General features: G+C 44.8%; 1 protein-coding gene across 5 annotated transcripts; it reads left to right on the top strand.

Annotated features, from left to right (window-relative positions):
* Positions 1 to 4,581: 4,581 nt before the first annotated feature.
* Positions 4,582 to 19,172, top strand: LOC105306800 (zinc finger protein 501). Of its 5 annotated transcripts, XM_023524297.1 has the most exons (6): positions 6,634 to 6,671; positions 7,429 to 7,514; positions 9,691 to 10,134; positions 10,380 to 10,485; positions 10,978 to 11,064; positions 12,993 to 19,172. In XM_023524297.1, the coding sequence occupies exons 4-6, from the start codon at positions 10,401 to 10,403 to the stop codon at positions 14,345 to 14,347; spliced, it is 1,527 nt and encodes a 508-aa protein (XP_023380065.1). In that variant the 5' UTR covers positions 6,634 to 6,671; positions 7,429 to 7,514; positions 9,691 to 10,134; positions 10,380 to 10,400; the 3' UTR covers positions 14,348 to 19,172. The 5 variants fall into 5 exon arrangements, with proteins under 5 accessions (XP_023380066.1, XP_023380064.1, XP_023380065.1 ...); XM_023524298.1 differs by lacking the exons at positions 6,634 to 6,671; positions 9,691 to 10,134 and adding an exon at positions 4,582 to 5,338; XM_023524296.1 differs by lacking the exon at positions 9,691 to 10,134 and having other exon boundaries at positions 6,341 to 6,671.
* The last annotated feature ends 378 nt before the right edge of the window (positions 19,173 to 19,550 follow it).

Below are 19,550 nucleotides of genomic sequence, written 5' to 3'. Positions count from 1 at the left end.
CCCTTTAAGTGTGGCGAGTGTGGGAAAGTCTTCAGTCACAGGTGCAGTCTCAGCAGACATCTGATGTCACACACGGGGGAAAGCCCATACGAGTGCAGTGTGTGTGGAAAAGCTTTTTTCGACCGTTCATCCCTGACTGTTCATCAGCGAATTCACACCGGGGAGAAGCCGTTTAAATGCAGCGAGTGTGGGAAAGCTTTCTTTGACCGTTCATCCCTCACTCGGCATCAGAGAATTCATACCGGAGAAAGCCCTTATGAATGCAGTCAGTGTGGGAAAGCCTTCAGCCAGAAAAGCATTCTTACACGACACCAGCTAATCCACACTGGCAGGAAGCCTTATGAATGTAACGAGTGTGGGAAAGCTTTTTATGGTGTCTCATCCTTAAATAGACATCAAAAAGCTCATGCTGGAGAGCCTCGCTACCAGTGCAGTGAGTGTGGGAAAGCGTTTTTTGACCGCTCATCGCTTACGCAGCATCAGAAGATTCACACTGGAGACAAGCCCTATGAGTGCAGTGAGTGTGGGAAAGCCTTTAGCCAGAGAAGCCGGCTCACGCGGCATCAAAGGGTTCACACAGGGGAGAAACCCTTTGAATGCAGTGTGTGTGGGAAAGTTTTCAGTTCTAAGTCGTCAGTTATTCAACATCAGCGGCGTTATGCCAAACAGGGAATAGACTGAGTTGGGTGAAAGCTTTAGTCAAAAGACCTCTGTGAAAATTTAAAATAGGTCTTCCTCATCTTAAACAAATCCTGTCATTCAGTCATTCTACCTATTCTGGCTACTACTGTCCTTTCCTGCCTCTGCTACCATAGTGCTTGAATAAAATCTCTCTTTACCTACTATGTTCTAGAATTGAACTGAGTTGCCGGAAATTAGGGTGCGACTCTTGCAGAAGTTTGTCAGACGACAGGATAAATGTTAGAGGCGATCCTCAGACACCTCTGGTCTGGGGCGCTAGGTCTCACTGCACTTTACATAATTGGAGGCCACAGCAGGAGGGGAAAGGCGAAATGATATCAGAGCAGGACTGGTGTTTCCAGAATAGTTCCTCTCTAGGAGCGCTTTTTGGAACTGACTTTGTTCATTTGTGTCCCAGCTTTTAGATTTCTTAATATGTTACTACAAATAGCTAGCACTTATTCAGTGCTTATTACAGGGTAAGCACTCAGTCGGAGTTCTACAGAGGGTTATTTGGTCCGTCCCCTCGATGACCCTGTGAAGTGGGTATGGCTACTACCTGCACTTTACAGATGAGCAAGTGGAGTTTAGAGGGGTTAAATAACTTGCCCAAGATGAAGCCAGGTCTTCAATAAAGGTCTACCTTCAAATTCTATTCCCTTTACCATTATGTTGTAAGGTTTGTTTTATAATTTATGTACATGTATTATCTCCTCAACTAGATCGTAAGCACTTGGAGGCATGACTTATGTCTTTGTATGTCACACAGTGCCTTACAAATAACAGGAGCTCAATAAATATTTATCAGAATAATAATTTTTCTTCTTACCCAGTTTTATTTAAAGCACCTCTTAGATTCATCCTTTTCTCTGAATTCTGTCTAGCCTATACTATACCTCCATCATCTCAGACTCCCACTACTACAGTTGTCACTTTCTGATTCAAATTCTCCCCTCTTTGTCATCAAAGAGGGGTATATTCTGCTATGCTTCCATAATATGTAAACCCCCAAATAAAGGTTCCTTTCTCGTGGAAACTCTGAGGTGAGTTGGCCTGCTTTACTCCATCATGATCCAGAACACGTTGCCTGCAAGGTCATCATGGGAGAGAAAGCCAGAGGATTCTGCGGGGTATTTTTAAGGGCCATCACTTCTGTCCACATCTCACAAGCCAGAACCCAGCACCAAGAAGCTAGGAAAGTATTTGGTCAACATCAACAGCTTCTGTCGTGGTTACATTTTACATATTACTGTTAGGCCCATCTTTCCAAATGACCCCTTCCTGTCCATCCTTACCTTCCTCAGGACCCCAAACTGCTCCTCAGTTAGTGAAAGCTCTGAATACTTAGGTTTGCCTTGATGTCATCCCACATTGCTGAATTTTTAAATCCTGACTCCCCAAATTCATTCTCTGGGCCCAGCACAATATTTTTATTTTTAAAGATCAGGCATCAGGCAACTTTGACTCCAGGAATCTGCTTAAGATAAAATCCAGAGAAGACTTGATTCTGAAAGGCTCTCTGCAACCCAGATGGCCCTGCATGGAGCCCAGGGGGCCAAGATGCATTTCTCCTGGGAGTTATGGTCAGATTCAAGAAGCTGCGTTGCCAAACAACCCTCCCCATCCTACCGACATCCCTTTTGATGTTGGCCCACCTTTCTTCCAGCAGATGAGCAGCAGGGAAGACTTCATGTGTAGACTTCTGAAGAAGCTTGAGGAAAACAGTACAGAATCTATTAGAGTGGGTAATACCTGATATTATTTAATAATGTTAAGTAGAAAATAAAAGAGACTATTGGCAGCCTTTTGGCTGATGACCATCTCTGAGTTCTGAATCTTTCATTACCGCCTTACTAAATGCAAAACAAGGATCAAGTATTTCCCTAAAATATTCTAGCATTGTCAGCAAGATGAGACTAGAACAAACTCAGAATTCTAACAGACTTGAATACAGAGATCATTGAAAAAGTGGGGACACACATTTAATAGTTCTTCCTTTGTTTTAAATTTGGCATTCTGCAGAATATATTTTTTTAAAATGTGAAATACTGTTCCATATCCTGCTAAAAATTCTGAGAAAAATGGGCCTTTACCTTTTGCTTGGCATTTCACAATAGGCATGCAGTAGTGGAGGCCTTAAATTTTGAGGTTTTAGCTTCATCTGATGGCCATTAGTGGGATCTAATCTTGGAATCAGGAACTAATCAAGTTGAAAGTATGCTAACATTGAGACAGAAGGTGAAAGACTTCGTAGTGTTCATAGTGGTTTAGTCTAAGGCTTTAAAATGAGTTTCAAAGAAATGAAATAATCTCTCTGGCACTTAATAAGCCCTATCTGAATTTTAAAAGAATACTTCTCGCACAAGTTAACAGAAACACTCCATGAATCAGCTCCTCAAAGGAAAAGATCGATAATGCTAGAGAGCTTTGAGATACGGTAGAGAAAATCTGCATGCTGAATGAATGAGAACTTGAGTCCCAAATCAAACGCACTTTCTGAACTAGAAACTTCAGTAGGAAAATAAAACGTCAAGCTAATCTTGAATGAGGACTGCAAATTCCTTCACTGTTGTGCTATTAGTTCTTCATCCACTCTTCCTGCAGCTCTATGGAGCACTGATCTGGGCTCCCTGACCTGTGGCTCTTCTGACCTCTGGGCTTTGGTGGACCGACCTGTCACCCAACTATTCTTGTTTCTAGGGTGGTGGTGGTTTTTATGTTTGTTTTAATCTCATTGATGACAGATTCCTTAGCCTGGCCCTGCCATTCCATGCATACCCCAGACACACTGCCTTCCTTTTCTTATCACATCTTCACTCAGCTGCCGAAGGGAAAAATACTCATACCAAAACATTCTAAGTCCAGTTGCAATAACCAGCTGTAGCCATGGCAGCTGGGCAGGGTCCCAGGCTGAGTAAGCCAGCCACAATGAACTGGGAGATGGGGCTATGTCTAATCTCAAAAGATAACGCCAAGCAAGACTAACTCAAACTTGGCTCATCCACGTGTGGTCACCCTTTAGTACAAGCAGCAGACATGAGGATGTGACCGAAAGCCAGGCCACCAAGCTTTATTAGACATGACAGCCTTCTTGCCCTTGACATCAGTACCTGTGGAACCAAAATGCTGACTGTCCTATCCACACTACATAGTAGACACACATGTTGAGTTTCTCACACCTGCACCTGTGAGAATTCCTGCTTAGTAATAAAGCAGTAACCAGAGATCAGCTGAGAGCGTGGGCACCAAGATGAGAAGGATGGAGCCTTTGTGTCTAGGTATTTTTAAAAAGTGCAATTATTTTAATTTCTTGTGCCACATTGGCTCACCAGCAGATGAAGGGTAGAGAATTAGCATGGCACTCTCTCCTTTCATCTGAATAAGCAGGAAGCTGGGACTTTAGACAGGACAGATGGAGTGATGGTAAAGCCTAGCAGTAGAGGCCACAAAAATCAGTCCCCATGATGATCAAAGATCTGGCCCCTGGGACAGTGCCCGGCCTATTGAACATGTCATAGGGACCATGTGAAGATGTGGATTTCTTTCCATCGTCATGTGTATAAAACCTGTGCAAAGTCTGCAGAAGAGGCAAATGACCAAAGATCCCATGACCAGCAGTTCAACGTATTGAGCCATTTTATAGAACCTCACAATCCACTTGTAATAGCTAAAGTGTTGATAATGAGCGCTAAGCAATATGTACTATGACAGAGGCTGTTGGTTGCCTACCTTGTATTCTTCTCTTCCTTAATAACAGGAAATGGGTCCATTCTGAGCAGTGGAGTGCCCAACTATATTTCTCAGACTCTCTTGCAGCAAAGTATCAAGCCAACAAAATGCTGCCATGTCAAATATCAGGCCAATGGTATATTAATATGATTGGAATTTGCAGGATTTCAGGAAAGGCACCTTAAAAGACAGAGGGATAGCTAAGAAACTCCCTTTTTTGCCCTTGTCCTTCCTTTCTGTCTAACTGGAATGTGGATTTAATGGCTGGAGATATAAACTAGGATTTGATCACATTTGGATGTTACAGTTTGCCCCCACTATCTGTTAAGCCCTGGGACATTCCAACATATAGTTGGTTCCCAAATGAGCAGCTTCGGCATCACTTAGGAACTTGTTAGAAATGCAAATTCTCAGGCCCCACCCAGACATCCTGATAGGGTGTTTTGTAGCACCATATTTAACAAGCCCTCTAGGCGATTCAGATCATGAGAGAGTTTGAGAACCTAGAGGCTGGGAAGAGAAGGAACTACTTAAGGAGACCAAGAAGGAATGACCAGTCAAGGAGGAAAACCAGAATGTTTCCAGGAGAGAGAAGTCAGTTTTATCAACTGCTGTCAGTAGGTTGAGTGATATGACTGAGAACTGACCATTGATTTGGTTACAAGATGGGATTTCTGTGGCGGGGGATGATTAACAAAAGTTAAAAGGGTATCTCCTGGTGTCCAGACCTGTCAGTTGGTAGGGTCTTTAATAAACACCTTTTTTTTTTTTTTTAAGGAAACTGCTCACTCCTTACCTCCTGCTGATGGAAGGGTCCGGGACATCCTCTAGTTGTTCTTTGAGCTGGCAGAGTGGTGTTCTCCACATGTTCCCTTTCCTCCAGCTCTAGCCAACTGGACCAAAAGCAGCCAGCCTGGGGACCAGTTAGGTAAGTGTGGCTCTTTGTGTAGCAAAACCCTGGTATAATTAATAGGGGCTTATACAAAAGAGCAGTTTATATCTCTACTCTGAACAACACCCGGCTCAGTTCCTGCTGTTTAGTTGGTTCACCATTCTTAGGGCCTTGTCCTTTGTCCACATGCTCCTTGTCTGTGTTCCAGCCAGCATGGAGACTTCTTTCCCTTTAAGAAACACTTTTCCTTCATCCCCCTGGCAAGAGGTAGGGGTGATGAGAAATGTAACCTTTACTCTGGGAAGCGCAAGGCCTAGCGAAAAGTGGGGACTCTATTAGAGAAAGGACAAACGGACATTGCGACTTGTATCCAAACACGGAGAGTCAGGCTAATTTGATTGGGAATTTGAGCTGAATAGGAAATTGGTTATAGTGGGAAGACAAGCGAGAGCATGCACTAGCCTGACGATACCCCGGCCAGCGGCTCCCGAGCTGGTGGGAGTCTGCAGGACTTGCAGGTTCCAGGCTCCTGGAGGTCAGCCGGACCAGCGGGGACCTGGCTGTTTCTGTATTGCGGTGATTTACGGGACTGAGATTGTACTTGTCCTTACTCCAAGGTGCAGCTGGAATAAACATCCCGCGCTACATGAGGTAGTCTCCATTCCCGCCGGTACGCGCAGTAAAAGGTGCGATAAAGGGGCCTCCCCTCCGAGCGAACACAGCTGAGGGGGGACCGCTGGGAGTGGGGGCGCCGCCCTCAGCGGGGTCCAGCTATGGGGAGTGATGGTCCCAAGCAAGGAGCGGTTTGGCGTGGCCGGAGGCATCTTCTGGGGCCAGAGCCAAGAGTCGGCCTCAAGGAAGGGGTGGCTCTCCGGTTGCCTGGGAAAGGGCTTCCCAAGAGACCAAACGCCCCAGGCCGGGGGCCAACCAGCGTCCTCGCGGGAGACACTGCTCAGACCGCGGGGGGTTGCCTGACGCACGTGCCGCGGGGGCCTGTGGGACGCGGCGTCCGGTGATGCACCATGCCGCGCCGAGGGTTCTGGGAGGTGTAGTTCGACCACGCGTTCGGGCGGCGCGACTTGATCCCGCCGGCTCCCAGGCGCCTCTGTTGCCGCCCGGCTTCTTCGGCATCTGGCGTGAGGTCTAGCCTGGAGTCCAGGCGGGCTGAGCGCAGGTCCTCCTAAGCTTGCGTGGCTGGACGGAGGGCGGCAGGAGACCCCCCGGGTGGGGGGGGGGCGCCGTGCGGCCTAGCAAGGGTCGCGCGCCTACCCGGGCCTCTTGGTGGACAGAGCGGTGGATCCCTGGGTCCCGTGGCGGGAGTCTCCTGTGCGGGCCGGGGAGGGAGGCGCCATGGAGCGTGGGGGCAGAGGTGAGAATTTTGGAGGGATGCGGCGCGGTGCCTGCTGGAGGGATAGAAGGAGACGGGCAGCCCTCCATCCGGGCCGGCTCGGTAAGGTGAAGCGTCTCTCTTCTGTGGGAGAGCCCTTTCCAGGAGGGGGAGCCGCTACCTGCAGTGCCTGCGGGCCTGCAGCATGATGCAAGCCTCCCTTATCCCCACATTGACAGGTCTGACAGTTTGACTGGACAACGACTTCCTTTTGTCCTCACGGGAACCCCAGGGGGTGATGGGAAGAGTATTAGACCCATTTGGCAGATAGGGAAAGTGAGAATTTGAGAAGTCACAGAATTTGTTGAGAATCTTGGATTTTTTTCCACCTGCAAGACCAACCCATCGCTTTCCTGAGGAAGCCAGTATTGTATTTGAAAAGCCAATGTTCAAAAAGAATTTAGTCTCCGTGCATCCATTGAGCTTGGAATAGAACAGAAACGAGTCATTAAGTGAGTCTCAGGTTGACACAGACACTTTGAGTACTATTTTGACTGTCACTCAGCAGATGGCAGATAGACATGTGTTTAACTTATGTGTCCAGATCCTCATAGCGGAGTTCCGCTGGCATTTAAAGGCGGAGGAGCCTGAGACAGCCTTGGTCACGGTTGTCTGGGACATTATGGGGTTGTCCCATGGTTCCCTGGGTTGGCTCTTAGGTGACAAGTGGCTGCGTATGGCAGTTTCTGCGAGTTTACTGAGAGGCACGAGAAATCATCATGGCTCCTGTCTCTTGTAGGGTCACTTTCTGAGGATTCTGACCTTCCCCATGCTGGAAACCCAAAAAATGGTGTGACCACTGTGCTGCTGACCCCTGCATCCCAGGTGGGTCTAGATTACTCCTCTTTTTCTTTTTTTCTTATGTTCTTAGAGCATGGGTATGGTTTCTTCCATTGTTATGGAATTACTCAGCCCTGATTCCTAGCCCACTGGTTGCACTCCAATGAACTGATGTGTGGTGGACCTCACAGTAAATGCTCCTCATCTGTGCAGAACTTTCCCTCCTGGCATTGCTTCACTAGCCACTTAGAGCTTCATGCACACTTAGAGCTCTCTAGCTCTGTGACTGGCCTGGTGGCGGAGGAACAAAGATATAAAAGCCAGTTGCCCCTGTCTATGAAGTTTACTGAGGAAGTCAGATATAGATAAATAAAATAATTCAACAATGAGAAGAAATATATGTTTTTTTTAAATGCAGAAATGACTGGTACAGACAAGGTATAATAGGTCATAGAAGAGGTTTTCATCCTCTAGAGTATCTGGGAAAAAAATACTGGGATAAAAGTTGCACTTTGAAAAACAAGGGACAGTAGGTAGTTGGAAAATAGAATACAGGAGTATTCTGAGAGAGGGAACAGCTTGGCCAAAAAAAGTCTCCCAAGTTATGAGAGAGTTGGAGGTCTTCAAGGGGTGTGTGTGTCACTGTGGAGTGAGCTGGACTGTGGTGAGGGAAGTTGGCATATGTCGTAGGCAGTCCGCAGGTAAATCTCCACTGGGTGTTATTCCAAAGGCAAAGAAGGCCCATGGAAGTCTGGAGAGGCCCCACAAGGTGAACATGCTGCATTTGCTTGTGTTGATCATCGCTGAGGCATTTGGCCTTCAGGGACCATAAAGAGTAGTGAGTTCATACTTCAAGTATTAGAATAAAGAGTTAAGTTATTTGGAGTAGAGGATTTTCAAAGTAGGTAGTTCTTTTAACTTTATTTCATTAGATGAATTATTTTACCAGTTGTTTTTGAAGGGTTATATCATAAACGTTAGAATGCTGGATATAAACAAAATTAACCATTATGTTCATACATATGTCCAGGGGCTGTCGTGACAGTGATGCTTCCAAGAGGAATAAGACTGATTCATTTGCTAGTATCTCAGGGACTGGTCTATTTTAATGGGCCTCATTTAAATTGAAGTTGTATAGACATTTCGTAATAGAAAAATTATTAGATATTTGTCTTATCTACAATAAACAAATTCAAAGGAGCATTACCCACCCTGTTCTTTCACCCACATTTGAATAGACAGTCTAAACCTTGTGCCTGTCATCGGTCAAGGTTAGGCTGGAGTGAATGTTCCTGCAATATTTTCAGTGTTTGCTACACTTCTGTTCCCCTCCCCATCTCCATTTCCATGCACACTTTATAGAACACCTCATTTAAACTTTTCCTGCTCATTCTTGTTCAAGTGTTCCTTCCTTCAGCTGTATGATGAATGTTCGCTGTGCTTTTGCTCTGTGCCAGCTGCTCATGCCACTACAGCAAGCAATTACAGGCCTGGTTTCTGCTCTTGGGGAACTTTCCCCGAGTGGGATAGACATGCTGATCAGAGAGTCCCTTCAGAGTGTGTGTGAGCCAAGAGAAAGGAAGGGGCCTGGTGCTACCACCCAGAGGATCAAAGAAGGCTTTCTCGAAGGAGGTGACATCTGAGCTGAGATGTGAAGCATGAGCAGGATTAAAATAGCTTAAAAGACTAGGTATGGAGAGCTTTCAGGAACAGGAAGCAGCATGTGGAAAGGGGCCAAAGGGAGCGTGGCACACACTGCAGAAAGCTGAAAGGCAGCCAGCAGCTGGAGCACAGAGAATGCCAGGGCAGTTGTGTATGGTGGGATTGAGGCAGGGCGAGGCTCTACCCATCTGACCACTACGAGAAATGGTAAGAGCGTTTGGGACCTTGCATAATAATTTGGGTTTGAGATACTGTTTTACAAGTAAATCTTTGTGACATGTAGCAAACATCTGAATGTTTAATATATATTGGACTGATTTTATTCTCTAAGGAAAACTAGAGAGAAAAATATTTAATATTTCTTGAACTTCTTTATATTTCAAAAGCATACCATAAGGAAATTATAATTATATTTTCATTAGTAATTATATTTTCTCCACTTTCCCATGTCTAAATAGTAAGGATTTCTATAGTTCTCTAATCTACTTTATTGGTACATAAACTAATAACTTGTTACCTTTAGGTTTTATGTCAAAGGTGCTTTCTTTCCTACTTGCAGGTGACATGCATTCCTGATGCATGGAGGCAAGGAGCAAGTCTGTGGCTGCAAATACAGTCATCCCCCTTTAACCACAGTTTCACATTCTGCAGTTTCAGTTACGTGGGGTCAACCATGGTCCAGAAATATTAAGTGGAAAATTCCAGAAATAAACAATTCATAAATTTTAAATTGTGTGCTCTTCTGAGTAGCATGATGAAATCTCATGCTGTCCATCCCACCCAGAATGTGCATCAGCCCTTTGTCAGGCATCTCTACACTATATATGGTTCCCACCTATTAGAGTAGCCATCTTGGTTTTCAGACCAACTGTCACAGTATCGCAGTGCCTATGTTCAAATCACCTATATTTTATTTAATAATGGCCCCAAAGCAAAGGAATAGTGATGCTGGAGATTCAGATATGCCAACGAGAAGCCATAAAGTATTTCTTTTAAGTGAAAGGTATGTATGTATAGGAAAAAAACTATATATATGGTTTGGTACTGTCTGTGGTTTCAGGCATCCACTGGGGGTCTTGGAATGTGTCTCCCCCAGATATGGGGGCATGACTATACACCAGAGAATCTCAGTGTTGGAAGAGACCTTGCTGCCCTGCTTGTCTTCCTTCTATGCTGTTAGTCTGAGTCCTTCTCAGAGGCTTCTGGAAGGAAGTCCCTTGGTGAGCATGAATGTGTTTGTTTTTTCAGAAGTCGGTGCTCATCGGGGATATGGCTGAAGCTCTCACCCAGTGGGGGCAGCGGCACCCTCCTCGGGGACACATGCAGGAAAAGCATAGGAATCTGGTCTTGCTGGGTAAGGACGCCCCAGCTCCGCCCTTGTGAGTTTGCCAGGTGTGGTGCCTCTACCTCCGCAGTTCCTAGAGCACTCAGGTTCTCAGATTCTAAGAGTCTTAATCCCTGGAAGGCCCGAGACAGGACCGGCAGTTTCTGCTTTCTGTTTCTGGGTATAGTTTTAACACTCAGAGAGATAGAAACGGACTCCTTTTTATCGCATCCGCCAGGAGGTAGCATCTGTCTTTACTCTCTGACCACTGGTGTTGCCATAAAGTTCTGGTGAAAACACCTCTTAAGAAATGGGTGCTTATTCTTTGACCAGGGAGAGGTAAAAACAGGCGACCCAATTCTTCTGAATTCAGATAGACCCTGCCTCAACCTTCCTGCTGCATTCTGCATACTAGCAAGGGAGAACCCAGAACCCATTTCTCTCTCTTTTACCGTCTTTCCTGATGGCCAGGGAGCTAACTCTGAACTTTTTACTGGACCCCTTTTTTTTCCCCATGAACAGGGCTGCCGATTTCCAAGCCTGGTGTAATCTCTCAGGTAGAGCATGGGGAGGAGCTGGAGAGAAAAGTCCCGAAAGCAACTAGTCCAGGTGAGCCAGTGGTGGAAATGGGACATAACCCAGGTGAGCACTGGGAAAAGTGCCTTTGAAATGCTTGGGGAGCCTTTCCAGATTTTGCTAGGCCCAGGGAAAAGTCAAAGTCCCTTCCGTGCCACACTCCCCCTCTGTGGGTAATGATCTGCTATAAATTCATAATTTTATGTCTTAGAAAGTAAACACTTTCCACCCCCAATAATGTGAAATGAAGTCAATATTTTAATGTTTGTTAATTATTTGCTTGGGTGCAAGGCTTGAAACCAGGCCATTTTGTGTATGTTCCTTGATCTGTGCAGAATATGCCTTTCTGTCTCGGAGTGATGACTATAAATGGATATCTGCACTTTCCCGGTTTTCTTCTCTGTCTAAACAGAGGCAGTGTAGCATGTGGTTACGAGCGCAGACTTGGGCTCCAGTCTTCCTGGGTTCAAAGCCAGTCTCAGCCACTCACTAGCTCTTGGCCCCTTTAACAAGTGAATAATCCTCTGTGTGACCCAGATTCCCCAACTGTAAATGGCGATAATGAGAGCACTTAACTCATAGGGTTGTTACAAGGATCAAATGAAAAAAATCTAAGAGAAATGTTGAGAACAGTAGCTGGCTCTGTGCTAACCAGATGGTGTCTGTTGATTATGTCCTGGTCATAACATTTTGAAAGATGTTGTGGATTTGTCATTGTCACTTCTGTCAGACTGAATTACCACAATAGGCTCCCAGATGATTAGATTGTCTTTAGTTTAATCTTGTCCAACTGAGGCAGCAGAGTATGCTGGATTCCCTACAGCGAGTTGCCTACTCTGCCAGTTGTGTATTTCTCTACCTTCTTCCAAGGCCTTAAATAGTCTACTTGCCTAACTGTTAGACCTTCTCTGTTCTCCAGTTTGAACCCTTAACACCAGACAGGCAAGTGTCTTTGAGGCTTTTGTTTCTTCCACTCCCTTTAGCTGAAGGTCCATTTGTCTTTAACCTATTTCTACCTATGTATCCTTTAAAATCCCAGGCACTTTCCTGATTATGATGTGTAGTTGAGAACATTGGATAGTATTCATTTATTTCATGTAGCATCATGCTCGGAATGAATATTAAAGACCATTTAAGTCTAGAAATATTTAAACATTTTTAGCAGTGAACCTTTTCTCCCCAAACTGTTACTAGGAAGCTGAAGATTTGGGAGGCAGGTATCCCGGCAGGTTGGGGACCAATCTGAGCACATGGGGATTTGACCTTCCCCTCCCTACATGCTACTCATTTAAAAGAAACAAACTTGGTTCTGTTCTACTCTTTCCAGTTTGTCGGGCGTAGGGCAGTCAGGGATGATCAGCTGCTATGTAATTACTAAGCTTCATGATGATTTGAATGCTAGCTTCTGGAATTGGTGTCTCATCTCAAGGCAGTGGAACCAACAGAGATTTTTGTGTAAGAGGGGTCGTTTTGGAAGGTTAGTCTGTTAGCAGTGATTGGGACATTTCGGAACAGGAAAATATTGGTGGGCAGGAATGCGGTAACACTGCTCATTGTCAAGGTGTGAAGTGACAAGGCTCTGGTGGGTGGTGGCAGTAGGCGGTCCCTGGAAAACCATCTTTCTCTGATCCCAGCCCTGCCTCCCAAACTCTTTTACCTGCCATTTCCCCACATCTCTTCTGCTTAGTCTTGGTCCGTTATTCTTTCCCATTTCCCACCTGGCTGGACAGAGGAATCATGAGTGCCTGCTCACCCTCTCCCTGTATCAGCTGTACTTCTTTGCCTAGTCATCTTTCTGTTGTCATGTTCTCTCAAATTCCAAGGCTGTTTTGACAGCTTTCAAGTTAATGTGTTCCCGGTAAGCTTTTTTTGTTTCTTTGTTTCATTATTTTCCTACCACATCAATTACTTTACTCTCAGTGTAGGAAGTAATACATGTGCGTTTTTGTTGTTTCTATCAGACTGGGAGACAAGACCAGAGAGCAAGGAGCTAACCCCAGAGCAGGATGTTTCTGAAGAAGAGTCAACCCCTGGAATGTTAATAGAAAGATTTCCAAAGGAAGGGGCCAGTGGATGTGAGGATTCTTTAGAGAGTCAGCAGGAAAACCATGAGAAACATTTAGTACAAGAAGTTGTCACTCTGAAAAAATCTTCTGGGGAGAGAAGTTACCAGTGTGATGAATTTGGAAGAAATTTTAGACGGAGGTCATTACTTGTTCAACAACAAGGAGAGAGACTCCGTAATTGTGATTCATTTAAAAAGAACCTAAAGCAGAATTCAGATCTAGTGAGGCAAGAGCGAATTTGTGCCGGAGAGAAACCTTGGAAGTGTATTGAGTGTGAAAAGGCCTTCAGTTACTACTCAGCTTTTGTCCTGCATCAGAGGATTCATACAGGAGAGAAGCCCTATGAGTGTCACGAGTGTGGCAAAGCCTTCAGCCAGAGCATACACTTGACTCTGCACCAGAGGATTCACACCGGAGAGAAACCCTACAAGTGTCACGAGTGTGAGAGAGCCTTCAGCCACCGCTCGGCCCTTATTCGGCATCACATAATTCACACTGGAGAGAAACCCTATGAATGCAGTGAGTGCGGGAAGGCCTTCAACCAGAGCTCATACCTCACTCAACACCAGCGAATTCATACTGGAGAGAAACCTTACGAGTGTCCCGAATGTGGGAAGGCCTTCAGCCAGAGCACTTTCCTTACCCAGCACCAGGTCATTCATACTGGAGAGAAACCCTACAAGTGTAACGAATGTGGGAAAGCTTTTAGTGATCGATCAGGCCTCATCCAGCACCAGAGAACTCACACTGGGGAGAGGCCCTATGAGTGCACCGAGTGTGGGAAAGCCTTTGGCTACTGCTCGGCCCTGACTCAGCACCAAAGAACTCACACGGGGGAGAAACCCTATCAATGCAGTGACTGTGCCAAAGCCTTCAGTGACCGTTCAGCCCTTATCCGCCATCAAAGGACACACACTGGAGAGAAGCCTTACAAGTGTGGGGAGTGTGGGAAAGCCTTCAGCCAGAGCTCATCCCTCACAAAGCACCAAAAAACTCACACTGTAGGGAAGCCTTACATGTGTGAGGAATGTGGGAAAGCCTTCAGCCAGAACTCGTCCCTTTCTCACCACCAGAAAACTCACACTGGAGGGAAGCCTTACATGTGTGAGGAGTGTGGGAAAGCCTTCAGCCAGAGCTCATCCCTCACAAAGCATCAGAAAACTCACGCTAGAGGGAAAGCCAAAGAATATGGAAAAGCTTTTAGTGAGCGTTCAGCCTTTGGCCAGCAAAAGAGAATCCATACTGGATAAAGACTGTAAATATGGTACATTCAGAACATATTTATGGAACATTTACTACTTATGCTGTGAGGGCTACAAAGAAATTTAAGTGTTACAAAAAAGGTGTTCATGAGGAGTCTTTGTTGATATGGGACAGAGCTTACTTAGAATGTGAAAGAAGGGTTTTACATTCTTTGAATTGTCCTGATGGATGGAGGACATTATGAATTTCCCAGGAGATAAAGGAAAATGATTTCCAACACCCTAATGTGTATGTAAGCTACCAAATCCTTGAGAGACAAATACGGTATGCCATAGCAGAAAGAGGGCATCTCGATTGGGCTAGGCAGCCTCATCATTCCAAGAGGATGGGATTTAAAAGAGATCAGTGGTTTTTTAGGGGAATTTCAGGGATGCAAATAAGAGATTGAGAATTCATGATGACCTTGCCAGGGTCAGGAGTGGCGGAGAAAGGGAAGTTGCCTTTAGTCTTGAGCACAAGGCCATGAAGGAGGTAGATGGAAAGGATGGAAAGAGAGCTAGGGGAACGAACTCAAGAGATGGCGATTGAGGCAACTGCTCCAAGGAGTCTTCACACCCAAGAAAAGTAGAGACTTAACGAGTTGGTCAGTTGCAAAGTTTCCACGAGGGCAGATTTCCTCGAAGCCAGGGAATGTTGGCCTGGCAGTTCGCATCTGCACTTCGTGCCTTTGAGACCTTGCTTACTGAGATATCTCCTACTGGGAATCATGTGGCCTCCCAGGGTCAGACTTGCAGCCTGTAAAGGGGGAGTTCAGAGGGACTTTCGACGTTTTTCATCTGTTTTAGTTACCCAACAGTGCACGTATTCATGAAGACTTTCTTCTGTTATATGTAGTTTGTACCTTAGACTTTTTTATACCGTAGTAACATTTAGTGGTAGACCTGAACTGACACTGCATAGTAGGTTGTAGAAAATGAAAAGACCTTAAATACATGTTTTTCACCATTTTACTCTTGGGTAGGAGCAGATGACATCTTTGTATATGTATATTCTTTTCAGTGAAACTTTTAAGGTTATTTTGGGAACAGTTTGAGTGCTCTGTGTTGAGAGTCCACGTTTGACTAAGATGTGTCTTTGTGTGGATTTCTTTAAATTTATTCTGTTTGCTTAGCTTTTTGAAACCATCAATTTATGCCTTTTGCCAAATTTGGAGAATTTTCGGCCATCATTTCTTGGAATACATTTCTAGACCCCACTCCCACCTTTCTCTCCTTCCAGGATACCGATGACACAAAAGTTTGGTCTTTGGTTGTGATTCCACAGGTTCCTGAGGTGCTCTGTCCCCCCCCCCCCCCCAGTATATTTTTGTCTTAGTCAGCTCAAGCTGCCATATGAAACATCATAGACTGGGTGGTCCAAACAACAAATCCATTTCTCACAGTTCTAGAGGCTGGAAGTCTAAGAGCAAGGTGTCGGCTTTGGTCTCTGCTGAGGCCTCTGTTCCTGGCTTGCAGAGGCTGCCTTCTTGCTGTGTCCTCCATGGCCTTTACCTGGTGCATATGTGGAGAGCGAGTGGAGGGTAGTGAGAGAGAGAGAGGAGAGAAGAGATTTTTTTCCTCTATTCAAAAGTCTTATCAGATTAGGACCCCATTCTTATGACTTTGTTTAACCTTAATTACATCCAAATGGCCATCTCTCCAAATATAGTCACGTTTGGAGGTAGCACTTCAACATATGAATATTGGGTACAATTCAGTCCACAGTATTTTGCCCCTGGCTTCCCGAAATTCATGTTCCTCTTACATGCAAAATACATCTGTTCCATCCAACAACCCCCAAAAGTCTTAACTTATTTCAAAGTCAAACCTAAAGCCTAAAGTCTCTTCCAATATCATGTCAATCAGAAATGGGTGAGATTTGAGGTAAAATACCTTCTGAGGCAGATTCCTCTCCAGCTGTGAACTTATGAAACGAGATAAGTTATGTCCTTCCAACACATGATAGCAGAGCGGGCACCAGACAGACATTCCCATTCTGGGGGAGCAGTAGGAAGGAAGGGAGGAAGGGGTGACAGGTCCTAAGCAAGTCCAAAACTCTATGAGGCACATTCCATCAGATCTTATGGCTGGAGAGCAGTCCTCTTCAGCCTGACACCCTACTGTCATGACCCACTGATGCAGCAGCCCTGCCCCACAAAGCTTCATTCTGAGGCCATCTGGTCTGTTGACACTGAGGGGACATTCCCACCCTTTGAAACTGAGAATACAGGCTGCTGAGCTCTGAATGGACTCAGTCACTCTTCCTTTTTCTTGAAGCAGTGTGTATTTGCACCCAAACAGCTCGAATGTCTGGCCCTGTGTGACCAAGTCTGGCAGCCTGCCTTCATTCTGTCCAGTATTTACTATCCCTTTCAGCCCCAGTTTGTGGTGTTTCTGCTGGTATAAGCCCATCTATTCCTGGCTTCTGCTGAGATGGCTGAGTCCTTGAGTCACACCCATGGTGTCTTCATCACATGCTTATTCAGCCAGGGCCTCAGTGTGCAGAACAAAGCTGTCTTGTTGGCCTGTGTAATATGGATGGATGGGATTTTCCAAGTCTCCAAGTTCTGTTTCCTTTTTGCTTAACAAGTCCTTCTTCGGTTCATCTCTCACACTTTACCCCAAGTGGTGAGGACACAAGCTGCACCATCAAGTACTTTGCCTAGAAGTCTCAGCTGGATGTCTAGTTTCATATCTCACAAATTCTCCCTCCCCAAATATTGGGACACAGTTCAGCCAAATCCACTGCCATTCTACAAGGCTCGCCTTGCTTCCTGTTTCCAGTAGCATGTCCTCATTGCCTCCCGAGACCTCACCAGAATGGTTTTTAATGTGTATGTTTCTAGCACACACCTCACAGCCAGCCAGCCTCTACACTTGGCCCCATTGCAGCGCCTGTCTCACATATTCAGTTGTTTGTTACAGCTGCACCCCACGTCTCAGCATTAAAATTTTTCTCAGTCTACTCGAGACGCCATTGCCAAATACCACAAATTTGTTTCTCTCAGTTCTGGAGGCTGGAAGACAGGTCGAGGTACCAGGCAATTTGATTGATTGTAAGGACCCTCTTCCTGTCCACCTTCTTGCTGTGTCCTCTTAGCCTTTCTTCAGTGCATGAGTGCAGACACACACACACACTCACCCCTCCATCATCTTATGAGGCTCCAACCCTATCTGATTATGACCCTACAGACATGACCTTTTTTAACCTTATTTATCTTCCAAAAGCCCTGTCTCTAAATATAGTCACTGGGAGTTAGGGCTTCAGCATATGAATTGGGGGTGGGGGGCACAATTCAGTCCATAGCAATTTTCTCTCTCATTCTGGTTGGCTATTTTCCATTTTTTGGTCTTCAAGTTCACTGATTCTGTCTTCTATCCCTTCCACTCTGCTGTAGAGCCTGTCATCAGATTTTATTCCAGTTTTGTGTTTTCAGTTCCATTTGATTCTCTCTGCAGTCTGTTTCTTTGCTGAGACTGTTTTTAAATTTGTGACAAGTGTGTTTATTATTGCTCACAGGCATTTTTATGATGGCTGCTTTACTCTAACAGGTCATTCTGAGTCACCTCAGGATTGGCATCTATGGATTTTCTTCTCATTCAAGCTGAGATTTTCTTGGTTCTTTGTGTGATGAGTAATTTTCACTTAAAATCTGGGCATTTGAGGTTTTATATTATGAGACTCTATCATGTCTAATCTTCTGTTCAGGCAGGCCTCCTCACCCGACCTTCTCTGAGTCCACAGGGAGTGAGTGTTACAGCGCAGTGAGTGTGGAAGTGTAGGCCACCACTCGGTCTTTGTTGGTGTTAATGCTTTCTCCTGTGGTCTTTGGCTAGAGTAGGGTGGTTACATGTAAAAGTTTTCTGTCTTGCATAGCCGCTCATTTCCTAGTCTGTTGGCTGGAAAGAGCAGGCTTTCCTTGAGCCTTTATTTTCGTCTAGGCTTGTACATTTCTGGGTTACCAGCTTCCTCAGAACCCAGCCTAGGATAGAGGATGTGAAAGGAAAATCCATGGGACTCACAGAGCTGTGTTTTGCTTCTGGTTCCGAGCCCCTCTTTTAGAATCTCCTTATGTTGTTTTATATCTGATGTCCAGGGTTGTCAATGGCCTTGGAGGGATGGAGGACAGTACTCTTCCACCTTTTCCACAACATCCTTCCATTTGGCACTGAAATAGTGCGTCAAGTTATGTCAGAAGTTGTGGCATACCTGGGTTACTTGTAACCAGTCAGGACCAAGTACCAAGAGGAAAGCTCGCTCGTTACTCAGAGATAGGCTGTCAGGTTGGTCGGTAGAAACCACCAGGCTGCAAGCTTCATCTAGCTGTGAAGAAGCTATTGGGGGGGGGGGCGGCGGGAATACCAAGTGTTTAATTATAGGTTAAAATTTTGAGAAAGAAAGATAAATATGACTAAGAATATAAACTGTAGGGTTGAACATTTTTGTTTCTGTCTTTGTCCCAGGAGCATGTAGAAACCACTGGAGAACTGAGTTTAGAATCTTGATTTCTTTAATTGTGTTATCTATATTTAGATATCTGATATTTTTAGCTTGATATGTAATGGGATATCAGAGAAACAACAAAATAAAGAAAGTAATTGGAATTTGGGAAAAATCAGTTCACCCTTTTAAATCTCTTTCCTGATTTATAAATTTTAAAAAGTGCAATACCCACTTGCAGGTGGCAGGATTAGGCAGATGATGGACGAAAGTGATTTGTGAGCTGTCAGGTGCTGTGTAACCAGCAGGACTGTTGATAGAGTCATTTATGTGACCTGTCCCCCATGTATGCTTTCTGATGTTATAGCCCAATAAAAATGACTATGAATATAATAGAATGTGTCTTGTGCTTTTTTAAAATACATTTTCTTGAACAGCAGTTAAATGACATCTTTTGATATGATCATATGGCTTTCTTTAACCTATTAATGTGGTAAATTACATTGATGGATTTTCTAATGTTAAAAAATAGCTGCATCCCTTGAATGTTTAGTTGCATCCACCTGGTAAACTGGGATTATTGTATGTGTGGTGTGAGTTTCAACTGGTTTTAGGGGCCTTTCAGATTTTTTATATCTTCTTGAAATTTTTGAAGTTAGGTTTTTCTAAAAATGTATCTTTTTGCCATTATATTCAAAATATTTTTTATTTTCTTTAAAAGCCTTGTTTTATCTGTAGTTTTGTCCTCTTTATTATTCCTGGAATTGCTTA

Source organism: Pteropus vampyrus, unplaced genomic scaffold (assembly GCF_000151845.1).
Source record: "Pteropus vampyrus isolate Shadow unplaced genomic scaffold, Pvam_2.0 Scaffold461, whole genome shotgun sequence".
NCBI classification, from domain to species: Eukaryota; Metazoa; Chordata; class Mammalia; order Chiroptera; family Pteropodidae; genus Pteropus; species Pteropus vampyrus.
Note: the sequence above shows the minus strand (reverse complement) of the source record. Positions and strands in the feature narration are given on the sequence as shown.

Bases quoted from the DNA above. Each gene is read 5' to 3' on its own strand.
- LOC105306800 (XM_023524296.1), top strand. The intron at 7,515-10,379 runs GTGGGTCTAGAT...TTGTTTTTTCAG, and splicing joins TGCTGACCCCTGCATCCCAG to AAGTCGGTGCTCATCGGGGA. The intron at 10,486-10,977 runs GTAAGGACGCCC...CCCCATGAACAG, and splicing joins TAGGAATCTGGTCTTGCTGG to GGCTGCCGATTTCCAAGCCT.